Source organism: Barbus barbus (assembly GCF_936440315.1).
Source record: "Barbus barbus genome assembly, chromosome: 5".
NCBI lineage: Eukaryota > Metazoa > Chordata > Actinopteri > Cypriniformes > Cyprinidae > Barbus > Barbus barbus.
Genome location: NC_136733.1, coordinates 38432757 through 38446804, shown reverse-complemented (window position 1 = coordinate 38446804; position 14048 = coordinate 38432757). Strand labels below are relative to the sequence as shown.

The window sequence follows — 14048 nt, the reverse complement described above, 5'->3', positions numbered from 1 at the left end:
CACCGAACACAGGACACTGGGCTAATAAACACAGGATAACCAGGGACTAAACGAGGGAACTAAGGAGACACAGCTGGAAACTAATAAAGAACTAGTGAAACACAGCTGGGACTAACAGAACTGAATGAGGACAGGAGCAGGAAACGCCAAATAAGGGCACAAGAGGGAGGGAAACACAAGACATGGGGAACCAGGACTGACACATAATTGCTCAACACAATTGCATCCGGCTTATAGTGCCTTACAGTTTTAAAACTGCCTCTTACTGCCATCTAGTGCTCAATGCTGGTGATTCAAGAGATGGAAAGAGGTGCTTTTACACAGTTTTGACATACAGAAATCAGGAAGCAGTTCAAGACACAGAGCAAGTGAAGGGTAAACTTTAGTAGACTGAAATATTAGTTCAGCTGTAACTACAACATCCTAGCCACAACAATATCAAAAACTAATCTAAAATTTGGTGCCACCCCAAATCAGTGTTATTTTAGTATTATTTATATTTACAATTATTTTGAATTACATTTTATTTTTATGTTTTCCGGTTTCATCTTAATTTTAGTTCATTTATGTAACTGTGTTATGCTGTTGTCATTTTTTTTTTTTACTTTTTTCATATTTATATTTAGTTTTAATTTATTTTCATTTCAGTAATTTTAGTACTTTAACTGAAATGAAATGCACTGCATCATCCATTTATTTTTTATTATTTTTAATTATATTTTTTAAAAACTATTTATTCTTAGAATCTTTATTTTTTATTGTTCATTTTATTTCTTAATAATCTGTTATGATTCTTTTTTATAAATATATAAATAAAAGTGCCTTAAAATAAGTTGATTTTCAAGTTTTGTTCATGTAATATTTACATTTCAGCTTATTTCAATTAACAAAACAATATTTTACAGTTTTAGTTAACGGAAACACTGCCGCAAACTCTGTCTATGCATCAATATGTTCCTACATTATAAACTGATAATTAAGCTGTTGATATTTGTACACCTGCAAAACAAATGCTTTTTCTTTCCTTATGCATCATGTTTGGGACGAGGCGCTCCAAAATGCATATATCAAGTAATTGTGTAGAGTACAATATTTTAAATTAGACTCTGCACAGTCTTCAGTGAGCACACACACTCACCCCAGCAGAATGCACCATGCACTTGGGAGCTCCTGTGGTGCCAGAAGAGTACATGATGAAGAGAGGATGAGAGAAGGGCAGCTGCTCAAACTCCAGCTGAGGGTCCTGGTCCCCTTCTTTACCCGTGGCCAAGAAGTCATCCAGGAACACACTGACAGAAAAAATACAGAGAGTCAGGACTGACTGCATCCTAACCAGACAACTCCACTTCAGATCTCATTTGAACATACAGCAGCAGCTGTCACTGAGAGAGGGGAAAAACACCCAACAAAAACTCGGAATCGATCTATTCTGTCAATTTAACAAGGCTACCAAACATTTATTCATATGAGGTGCGTTCCAATCACCAAATAGTGCCCTCAAAAATGACCTTCACAGGGTATTCAGCCATCTTAAAGGGACAGTTCTCCCAAAAAGAAGATATTTTGAAGAATGTTGGTAACCAAACAGCTGCTGATAGCCACTGACTTGACATGAAAAATCTATTGAAGCCCCAAATTCCTAATATCTTCTACTGTGTTCAACACGGTATTTTCGTTTCAATTTTCATTTTTGTATGAACTCTCTCTTCAAGAAAAATTGCAATTATGTGTACCAAGTAGTAGTTTCCAGTTGCAATGCAATTAGCACAACCACAGGTTGCAAAACAGTAAAGAAGTTTCATAAAAAATAACCAAAATCACATTTATCATCTCTTATGTTCACTAAGGCTACATTTATTTGATCAAATAATAATACAAAACAGTAAAAGCAATAATTTTGTTAAATATTATCATAATTTAAAATAACTGTTTACTATTTCATACATTTAAAAATGCAGTCAGAAATCATTCTAATATGTTGATTTGGTGATCAAGTAACAATTCTTATCATTATCAATGCCGAAAACAGTTATTTTTGTGGAAACCATGATATATATTTTCAGAATTCCTTAATGAGTAGAAAGAGTAGTTTTATTTTAATTAGAATTTTTTTGTTACGCTATAAATGACTTTACGGTCACCTTTGATCGATTTAATGCACGCTTACTGAAAAAAGTATTAATTTCTTCTAAAAAAAATACAATAAAAATAGTACTGAACCCAAACTTTGGAATGATAGTGTATAGAGAAAAAGTTGGTCATTTCTATTTAAAATCAGAGGTGGAAAGTAGCGTTACTGTAATTGAGTAACTTTTTAATGTACTTCTACTTTTTAAAGTAATTTTTCACATCTGTAATTTTACTTAAGTATATTTTGTTTGAAGTACTGTACTTCAATACATTTTAAAACACATTACTGAGTAAAAAAAAAAAAGTGTTTCGCTCCCTGGAAACTACTGCTGTAAATAATGGGCAGGAGAACAAACTGGCGCTAAAATCCCAAGAAAGATGCAGATGGACAAGACTGCAGACCCAGCTGAAAACCAAACCCTGTCGTATTCGGATGAAGTTGAACTCGAAGGAAATGAAGTGAACCCCTGGCCATATTTATGCTCCATTATGCAGTGTAAGCTGTGTTTGCCTAGGGAGACCTGGAAGAGGTTGAATTCTGAATCTGGAGATTGACTTGGTCAATCTAAGACTTTCCATTTCTTTGCCCTTATAAATTCCTGGACTGAACTGCAGGGTGTTTTGGGTCATTGTCCTGATGCAATATGAAGCACTTCCCAATGAATCTGGTGGCATTATCTTGAATATTGGTAGGCAAGATGGTTTTGTACTCTTCCAAATTCATTCTGCTACTGTCATCATACGTTAAGTCATCAGTAAAGTTGAGAGGGCCTGTTCCAGAGACAGCCATGCATGCCCATGCCATGACACCACCTCCACCATGCTTTACAGATGAGGCTGTATGCTTGGGATCATTGCAGTTCCCTTTTTTCTCCACATTTTTGCTTTCCATCACTTAAATAAAGGTTCATCTTTGTCTCATCGGTCCATAAACACAGTTCCAAAACTCTTCTGGTTCACCTTTGTGCTTTTTTGCAAACTCTAACCTTGCCTTTCTATGTTTGGTGCTGGTCAGAGGTTTGTATCTTGCTGTGTAGCATCTGTAATTCTGTGTCAAAGTCTCCTGAGGACAGTAGATTGTCAGAGCATCACCCCAGCTTTCTGGAAGTTGCTGGTGATTTTACAGACACGTCTTTTAGGATTCATTTTCACAGCTTTTATGATTTGTCTGTCATCAGCTACTGTTATTTTCTCAGCCGATCAGGTCGTTGTTGGTTGCTGGTGTTGCTGGTGGTTTCCAAACTCTTGATTTCTCCATGCCCTTTGTTTTTGCTAGAGCTCTAACTGACTTCCTCTTTTCTTTTAGCATCCAAATTGCTTTCTTTTCTCTCAAAGTCAGCTCCCTCATCTTCATCCTGGTTTGTGCGTGTCATCATCGAATGCAGAAGTAATGGATATAACTGTTACGACACATTCCCTGCTTTTAATATCTGAAGAATTAATGCAACGGGACACAGCTGATCACTTAGAAAGACCTGTGAGGCAACTGCTCCAATACTTATGATCACATCAGATAGAGGGATCAAACTATAAAAGTGCTGAACTTTTTAGCTGGTAAAACATCTATGTGTTGAATCACCCAATAATAAAATGTGACATTCTGTAGTTTTGTCTCATATTCATCTTTTAATCATATTTGTAAATGTCTTGACTCCACAGCCAACAGAGCAATTATGTCTTTACTGCTCCAATACTTTTGGAGGGCACTGTATATCGTCTGCGATAATATCGTAATTGTTGTTTTAACGATGTGGATTTGACATTATCAGTATTTTGCCAAAAACCAAACAAAACTCTCCTACAGAGTGCCGTGAAGTCTAGTAGATTAGACTAGTGTGTGCGCATTTAGAGTGCTTTCTTTCACTGCATGATTCAGTCTGTTAAAATGCATTTAGAATGATAAAAAATGTAAGATACAGGGACAGAAAATCTATATATTTATATCATTTCATAGTAAATCAATATCACACGAAGAGTGCCATTTTTTCTCCAAAAATCAACATGATTACATATAGATTTTTTACAACAGGTCAATAAACAAGAAGTTAATTAAGAGATGACTCAATTATTAACAGTGACTTGGTGACACCTACTGGCGGTTTTAATTTCACGCTTAAAATATCTTTTTATTTTTTTTATAATTTCAATTTATCATTTCAAAAATATAATTTCAAAAATATTCAACATTTTATGTCTTATCAAAACATTATTTCTGCATTTATAATTGCAGGTTAAATGCATTCATGTCCTGCATTAAACAGTGTGTAAATACATCTATGCCACTTCAGATTCTGTGTTTCCTCTGCATTGCAAAGATTAATTTTATTGATACTGATTTAATTTGGCTGGTAACAGCCCAAATGTCTTATTATTCTAAATAACTGATTCCTTTAATTAAAAACAACTAGTTTAAGATTTATAGGCCTATCCCAGGGGTGTCAAACTCAGTTCCTGGAGAGCCCTACAGAGTTTAGTTCCAACACACATACCATGTAGTTTTCAAATAAACCTAAATGATTAGATTAGCTGCATCAGAAGTGTTTAATTAGGGTTATATCTAAACTGTGCAGGGCCCAGAAACTGAGTTAGGCACCCTTGGACTATCCCAGTTTTGCCTCCCTCCCACTGTTAAAATGTAACTAAATAATTTTTACACTGAGTAAATTTTAAATGAGCTACTTTTTACTTTTACTTGAGTAGATTTTTAGACTGTTACTTGTACTTAAGTAAAATTTCATTAATGTAATGGTACTTGAGTAGAATATTTTCTTACTCTTTCCACCTCTATTTAAAATATATTTATTAATACAAGTACACTACAACTCCTAATTATTGCATGACTCAAGTTGGGGTTTAAAAATGAATATACTTGGGCAAGTGAATTGAACTTCTACATTCAAATGGAAGTACCAGCACAATTTATAATAAAAAGAAATGTGATATTGAAATATGATGTAAACACACATCATGCACAGACCTGTTGGGAATCTTGAAGAGGTCCGTCTCCTGTTGAGAGCGAACGTATGGAATGACCACAACCTTCTTCAGGTCAGGGAGACCTGGGGGGGGAATATATGAGGATCCATGAAATGCATGCATATTAACAAGACGAAATGGTGGGAAAATTGTGGGCTGAAATGTGTGCTTTATACCTTTAACAACATTCTGGAGTTTCTCCATATGGTCATGCTGCTTGCCGTTATACACAACAGCTGCTACTGAGAATAACAACTTGGGCTGGATCTGAGAAATTCGGTCTAGAACTCCCTTAAGATGAAAAGAGACACATTAAAGATAGAATAAAAACACATGTAAGCTACATTATATTTGAAAAAAAAAAAAACTTTCTATAATACATTTAAAATATACTATATATACACAAAATATATAGTAATTTTTTATGTTTATTCAGCAACAATGCATTAAATTGATCAAAGGCTTTTTAAAAAACAAAACATTGTTGTGTTGCTTTATCTGCTAGAGCCTGTCCTATTTATGGAATAACCTCGGCCCTGAGGGGGCTGTAGACTTACTTTAATCTCCTCATAGGAGAGTGTGTGTGAGAGAGAGGTAATGTGTGTGTGTGTGTGACAGAATGTCTGACATAGCTAACAGGTCACACACACACACATTTGAAGACAGCTAGAATTAATGATTAGGTGACCTATTTTTTTGTTCATGGGGGCAGACATGTTGCGATAATATGACCAGCGGAATATTAATCTATTATTATATACTAATTTTTGCTTATAGAGTATATAGAGTGCATTTAAAACACAAGAAGAGAACCGAGTGGAAGCTCATGACAACAAACCGCCCCAGTGTCAGTATGAAGGCATGTGGGCATATGAATGCGTGGTACAGCAATGCCTGGCAGCCGAGGGCATTCTGAGTCATTCTTTTTGCCAACGTGCAAATCTGATATTCATACATCAGGATAGGATTTCTCCACACCACTCACTGGATCCATCGGTGTCAGGTTTTTTAATCTATTATTTATTAAAATTAATAATCTGGCATTTTACATTTCAGTGACTGACAGTGAGGAAGGAGTAAGCCAAACAATTGTCTGTGTAACATGCACTGCCTTTTAAAAGTTTGGAGTTTGCAAGAACTTTTTTTTTCAGCATAGATGCATTAAATTGATCTAAAATCACAGTAAAGACATAATGCTAATAAATGCCGTTCTTTTGAACTTTCTATTGAAAGAATCTTAAATGCATCACAGTTTTCATAAAAGTACTAAGCAGCACAACTTGTTTAAACATTGATAATAATAAACTATTCTAGCACAAAATCAGCATATAACAATGATTTCTGAAGGATCGTGTGACACCGAAGACTGGAGCAATGATTTACTCGAAATATTCAGCTTTTGCCATGACAGAAATAAAGTACATTTTATAGATATATTAAAATAGAAAACTGTTATTTTAAATTGTAATAATATGTGACCCTGGAGCACAAAACCAGTCTTAAGTCGCTGGAGTATATTTGTAGCAATAGCCAAAAATACATTGTATGAGTCAGAATTACAGATTTTTCTTTTATGCCAAAAATCATTAGGACATTAAGTAAAGATCATGTTCCATGAAGAGATTTTGTAAATTTCCTACTGTAAATATAAATATTTTTGATTAGTAATATGCATTGCTAAGAACTTCATTTGGACCATATTTTGATTTTATTGCACCCTCAGATTCCAGATTTTCAAATAGTTGCATCTCGGCCAAACACTGTCTTATCCTAGCAAACATCAATGGAAAGCTTATTTATTCAGCTTTCAGATGATGTATAAATCTCAATTTCGAAAAATTGACCCTTACGACTGGTTTTGTGGTCCAAGGTCACATATTTCACAATATTACCGTTTTTACTGTATTTTTGATTTTAAAAAAAATGCAGCCTTGGATAAACCCTACCAAGAGACTTCTTTTTTAAAAACAAATTTAAAACTATTTTACTGACCCCAAACTTTAAAATGGTATGTAGTGTACATAGAAAAATTAAGTGGCTGTGTCTGTCATCATTATTATTATTATTATCATCATTAAAATATATATAAACGTTGACCAATTTTTCAGGTTTCTCTGTATCAAAATGATCAACCGGATTTTTTGCATGTTCTGATGATCCACATCTCACAGAAAAATGGAAGTGGTTGCTAAATACTCCATTAAAAAAAAAATACATTATAGCTGCCATACGGTAAAACAGCAACCATTGTGCATGTAAAGCTCTTACATTGACACCGAAATCTGGAGAGGTTGAACTCCAGATGGCACCAATACTGGCAGCAGCGAGCATAGCCTCAACAGCATGAATCCCATTGGGAAGATATCCTGAGAATATATCACACAACATTACATTAGAAACGGCAATGGATCACCTAAATTGTGCAAGAATGACTCTTAGGAGATGCAAGTTATTTTAGCAGGCACAATATAATAAAAATGATTACACTGACAAAAGAGAGTCACTGAAAATATTACACAAAGGTGGGAAATGACAGCTCCTAATATGCAACTACTATATAAAATACAATTGCAATGCCAACGAGGCATTTGACTTCACTAATAACTCTCTTATATATCATTTATCAACTCTAATTCGTTAAATTAATCATTCAGGCTATTTTATTGTCTTTTCTAGTGAATCCTAATTGAGATTGCGACTACATTTAAATATTATTGCCTCAACAAGTCACTTTGGTAAGAAAGTACCTGCCCAAAATACTTAGTGTTTTGAACAAAATAGAGAAAGAAAAGACAGAAAGCAATGTCCATTAGCTAAATGATTCTGCGGCAATAAACCTTGGCCATATATTCTCTCCTACTCGTGCACACGCTGTAAATCAAGCGGACAGACAAGGACACTCTAGAGAGAAACACACTTTATACATGAACACACAGAACTGCACACCCTAACAGGAACAATACACTCAGCCTATGTAAACGTCTACACTCTTACATCACATAACACACAATCTTAAAAACAGACACACCTCTGTGAACACACAGCCATGTTTGCATCCACGTAGACATACTTATAAAACAGGCACAGTACAGGAATGTTACAGCAGAATTAACTCACACACACATTTTCATAGCAATCTAAATGTTCTTCTCTAGTTAATAATTATTACAGATAAACGATGTTCGATTAAATACATTTTATTTTCCCACTATGGGAAATTTGCTTTGGCCTAGACAAACAGCAGCCACTCATAACACTCAAGCACACACAGGGGAAAATATAAAAATAATAAATAAATAAAAATACATTTTTAAATATAAAAAAAATAAAGAAATAAATTCATTTTTAAATAAAACATTTGTAAAATATTTTAAAATATAATTTGGATTTTTTTTTTTTTATTCGAATAAAATATATTTTTTAAATAAAAAATTATTTTGAATTATGAATATAATAAAATGAAAAGTTATTCATTCAAATGTTATACTTATAAAAGTTGTATGTATTAAATGTCCCATAAATGTACTCATTTTAACTGGCAGACCATAAATGAGCCAAAAAAAGATTTTCATAAAACTATCCTAAATGTCTTAATAGAGTATATCTGTATAAATCTCATTCCATCTTGCTCACGCCCCTCTAATCCTCTAAAGAATGACGTCAGCGATTACACACACTTTTTTCTCCCTCTCACATCACCATTACTCACACATGCTGCCAAAGCACAGGGTGGAGACATAAGCATCTGAAGCTCCTAACAAACCTCCAGTTTCAGCTGGCCTGAATGCACTGAAGTTTCAAATCTGCACTGCTTGAAAAGACTGAATACCCCCGCCACGGTATAACTGCACCCCTCTTATTCTCCATCCACAGCCATGAATTGCGCTGGCTGAACCCCAGAACTGAGACACAATAGAGGAGTTTGTGATTTCAGGAGCGATTGTTTGGCTCTAAGAGTTGGGACACTCATGAAGACAAACAAGGACAGAATGAAAAAGCTAAGTAAGAGGGCAGGAAAAACAGGTTAGGGTGCCTAGGCCCGATGCAATATAAAACAGTGTTAGATTTTTGCATTTGGTTCAGTATTGACTTGTATTTCCTCATTCCGCTACTGGGTGTCAAATGGATGGATGAGAAAGCGCAACAAATAAGAATCAGACAAAGTGAAAGAGAAAGGGAGGTGATGCTCACCTACGACCCTGTCTCCAGTTTTGATGCCCATCTTCCTCATGGCAGCAGCGAAGAGAGCGACATCACGCCTCAGCTCTCCGAAAGTCACCTTGACGATCTCCTCTTTTGCCTCAGCTTAAAAAAAAAAGAAAAATATATATTTTTTTAATTGTAATTTATCAATCTCAAACATGCTAAACAGACATGTCAGGGGAAAAAAAAATAATAAAGAAAAAAATAAAGATGATAATACTTTTTAAAATAAAATTATTATTATTATTTACAAGTAGGCCTATTTTTAGTTACATTTTCTTAATAATAACAATCATAAACACTAGCATTAAACATTTGGGATTTTTAAATATTTAGCAAAAAATGCCTCTCTCACAAAGGCATTAAAAAATATATATTTTAAAATAAAAAATAGCCTATTTAATTTTTATTTTCAAATTGTTTTAATTTTTTTTATTTTATTTATAAAATAAAATAGCTAAATATTATAACATTTTAAAATTCCTCTTCAAATATTTCTCAAAATGAAATGTACTTCTGTGATGGAAAAGATTATAATTTTTTCATATTTTTTGGTAACACTTCAGTATAAGGACCAATTCTCACTATTAATTAGTTGCTTATTTGCATGCCTATTATTAATATATTGGCTGTTTATTAGTATTTATAAAGCACATATTCTGCATGACCATATTCTTACTTTACTTACTTTTACTTTTGTCATTTAGCAGACGCTTTTGTCCAAAGCGACTTACAAATAAGAAAAAGTAACTAATACTAAAAAGTTACAACTCTATAAATACTATCTACCCACATATTTAAGAAAATAAAGAAATATTCTACATCCCTAATCCCAAAACTACGCTACAAACTATTATTATTATTTATTGAGGCTAAATTCATAGTTAATTCAAGTTAATGGTGAGAATTGGACCTTAAAATAAAGTGTGAATTTTTTTTATGAATCGAAATTTAAAATAACTATTTATTCAAAATATAACTCTTTTGAAAGATGATAAATGCGACTGATACTTTATCAATTTAATGCATCCTTGCATAATAAAAAAAATCTTTTTTTTTGTTTTAATACATATAAATCTTTCAAACAGTCCTGTATGTAAAATTGTCTCCATTATAATTAAATCTATCTTAGACTTACATTATCAGTGCATATCAAAACACAAACTTTAACGAGCAACATGAGAATTCTTGGCCATCTGTGACTGTGGTGCAGCAGAGATATCGCAGTCAGCTCGGGTAATGTTTTTCATTACTGTACGTAATCAGCAAATGAAGTGTTAAATTTAATTTACGCTCGAGTCCCATGTAATCTACTTTTTCAGGTAAATGAGCCTCCCCATTTCACGAAGACACAAGCCAGTGACGCAGGTACATTTCTGATAGATGCCACTTTGGTAATTACATCCGCATCAGGACATCCATCACAAAATAAAAGCACAACTACGTGCATCCCGCCCCTACACAGACCCTAAACCCACAAATCAAATTACAGACAGCATAATTCACTTAGTGTTACATTAGCCAGAGGACTGCAATGACAAATTCCATCTATACAGATAAAAAACACATGCACACAGCGCTGTTAGTGTTTTTAAGTAGTAGGTCAGATTGACAAAGGCTCAAGGAGATCAGCAGACATACAAAATCTTTGAATCGGGAGACATCTGGTCATGGAGATATATTGGTATGAAAATGTAATGGCAACCAGGGTTTGAATGTAGTTGATGCGGTTCTTAGATAAGTTAAAAATAGATTAGTATTGCTTGAAAGTGCAGTTCGGGAGTGTGGAGTGAATCACCATTTTCTGTTTTTATACGACCTGGATGACTGCCACTGAATTCAGTTCTGCTGATTATGATTATGGCATGACTTCATTGGTGACGTGTAGGTCATTCAATGAAACGGAGCATAATGCTCAAAGCTGCAAATAACGCAAAGCTTAAAATAACATGCAAAATACTCCATAAGGCTTCAGATTTTTCTCATTGTATTCACTGGGGACAATATACAGTCAAACAGGGTCAACCAGAAAGGGTGCATTTTACAATAGTGGCCATCTTATCCTGCCTATTTTTCAGCTACTTGCAGAGCAAGTAAACAAATGGATATCAAATATTGATTTGAGATGAAATTATTGTATTTAGAGCGCATGAAACTAGCACAGTCTAGGCAATGTGCCGTCCAGGGACAGGCTCAGGAATAGTTTACACAGAATGCTGATGTAATATATTTGGGTAGTTCTGAGACTGGCTGTGACTTACTTGCAGCATAGAGAGCCACTTTGTCTTGGTCTTTGTGTTTGAGCAGGTTCTCTGCATAATTCAGCCTGCTGCCTTTAAACCACTCCGGTACATCAGATGTCCTTTTAGACACATCAACCACCTGAAACAGAGAGTGAGGAAAGTCACACATCTGCCTGTTTGATGGAGCAGCTCTTTTTGCAAACATCTTTACATCCATATGTGACAGGGATATTTTAGTCATGTTTATGGTATTTTTGGTATGTTTACTAGGATAAAGTTAGATGATTCATATGTGACTAATGAGTTTGTCCATCATCTCTGTCATCTATTGCACGTATACCTCCACAGATATAAGGCTGAAAACCAATCACAACGTGACACCTACTACAAAATCAGATTTCTTAGTTGAAGTCCACACTAATTATTCATTGTGGTGACATCATTTTGTGGCAATGTGAACCTGGGTGGCACTCAAAAACATAAAATCCCTCTAAATGCCTATAGATTTAAATGTGAAAAAAGTTGATTAATACATGAAGGACTTACCTCCTCATACATCTTTGAACAAGTGATGCCACAGAATTTCCAAACCTGTGCCCAGAACTCTGGATAACTGTCCACGGACCACTGATACAGCTCATTATAATTAGCTTCAAAATGAAAGAAATGATTATTATTGAATTTATTAAATATAAGAAATTATTGAAAGCACCGTTAGACAAAATGCATGGATTATTTCATTTAGCAATGATGCAATACTACAAATCAGTACTGCAACCATAATAGACTTTTATTACATTTGATCTGACACCCTATTTATATTATTTGCAACAATTCAATTTTTTTTTTTTTTGTAGTATTAATTGAATAGTTACACATACCTAATAAAAAGGGGGACAAATGTAATAACTTAAGTTAAAAATAACCTGACTAATGTATAGACATGTACCCTTTAAATCATTATATGCAATATTCAGATAAGTGGTCAACCATAATCAGTTTTTAAATGGTCTTAAATTATTTTATTTTTACTATTAATCAAATAGATACAAGTATAGTCCTTATCAATGGTGTGTATTCCATTTGTTCCTGAAACAGATTTGCTCTTACTATTAAGATTTTTCATGCAACTTCAAACTAGTGAGACAAAACTGGCAACAACAGCTGCAATATATACTACTGTAGCTGTAAGCAAATACAGTAGCAGCTATCCAATAGCTATTAGTAGCAAAATGAGTAAGTACTAGTATTTCATAAATCATGAATATATGATGAAACTGAATAATGTACCAAGCAAACAAATACTAGTTTGCTAAAGCAGTCATAACTGATGTCATGCCTGCTGAGGTGCATGTAGATAATGAGACTATGCCAGTCTCTGGTCACTCTGATTTTAAATCCAGGTTTTATAACTCATAGTGTAATGCATTGAGATGTGGCATGCACGAATGAATGGAAGCATAAAGCCAGATATCTCTTCCTATGCAGCTGAAAGAGTTCAGAAAAAATGGATCCTGGAGAAATGTTAGTGGGCCAAATCTGCCACTGAACTGTTTTTGCTCAAATGTGGCCATGATATAACCCATGATGAGCTATTAATGGGATTAACACCACACACCATGGTACTAGGTTTTGTTTTTCTGTGGAATAGGGGTGTGTTGTTAGCTGACATACTAGTCTGCATCCCTTCTAGCCCAGGCTGGCTCTACTCACCCAGATTCACCCCGAAGTCCCGGTTCACTTGAGTCCGGAATCGGTCCATTTGTGTGTTTCGTTTAGAGTCCGGGTACCAGAGCACCTTCGACTCCATAATCTCCTCGCTCTTGGCCTCCGTGTCTTTAGACATGATCGGATGACACGCGCCGGTAGGTCGTGAATAATCTATGAAGACTGCAAGAAATGCTCTAGTGGAGTTAAACGGGTCGATCCGGTCCAGCTCAGAGTCAGACACATGGGTCACTTCCGAGCGTCATCCGCACATAATCAAGCAGCCGCAGCAGAAGCCCCGCCCACCGCGCAACCGCACTCCACCCTGCCGACCTACATTTGTTCTTCCGCTTTTTAAGTAGTGCCAGGTTTTTACACAAATGTATGTTTATGATTCAGAAATAATTCTCAAGGAGTTTTTGTTTAATAAATATATCGATTTTTTAGAAGTTAATGAACCAGCATTTGCATTTGTTGGCTGGCACATTCACGGTGGACGGTTTATCTGTTTTATCTAAGATAGTAATGAAAAGGAAATCCGATTTATTTCTGCCAATCTGAAGAGTTCATTTCTGAGAAGGACATTATTAATCATCATCACGTCATGTCTTCGCCCCTGACATCCCCAACTCAACAAACCTATATTTATATAAGCACATAATTCAATATACTGCGTTTTAAAATTATTTTTAAAACACCTTTAAAGGGCAAAAAGGTTAAAAACATTTTAAAATATATAAAGCATAATTAAAACATAAAAGCATAAATAAAAAGGAAAATGTTCATACG

General features: G+C 34.6%; 1 protein-coding gene across 1 annotated transcript in view; it reads right to left on the bottom strand.

Annotated features, from left to right (window-relative positions):
• LOC306869962 (acetoacetyl-CoA synthetase) overlaps positions 1-13586 on the bottom strand; it is a 30584-nt gene extending 16998 nt beyond the window's left edge. The window contains exons 1-8 of the mRNA XM_079416942.1: positions 13266-13586; positions 12099-12202; positions 11571-11691; positions 9298-9411; positions 7375-7472; positions 5283-5397; positions 5108-5189; positions 1139-1289 (exon numbers count right to left, since the gene is read on the bottom strand). Of these exons, the coding sequence (XP_079273068.1) occupies positions 1139-1289; positions 5108-5189; positions 5283-5397; positions 7375-7472; positions 9298-9411; positions 11571-11691; positions 12099-12202; positions 13266-13398 (918 nt within the window). The 5' untranslated portion in view covers positions 13399-13586. The remainder of the gene's footprint in view (positions 1-1138; positions 1290-5107; positions 5190-5282; positions 5398-7374; positions 7473-9297; positions 9412-11570; positions 11692-12098; positions 12203-13265) is intronic.
• Positions 13587-14048: the final 462 nt, after the last annotated feature.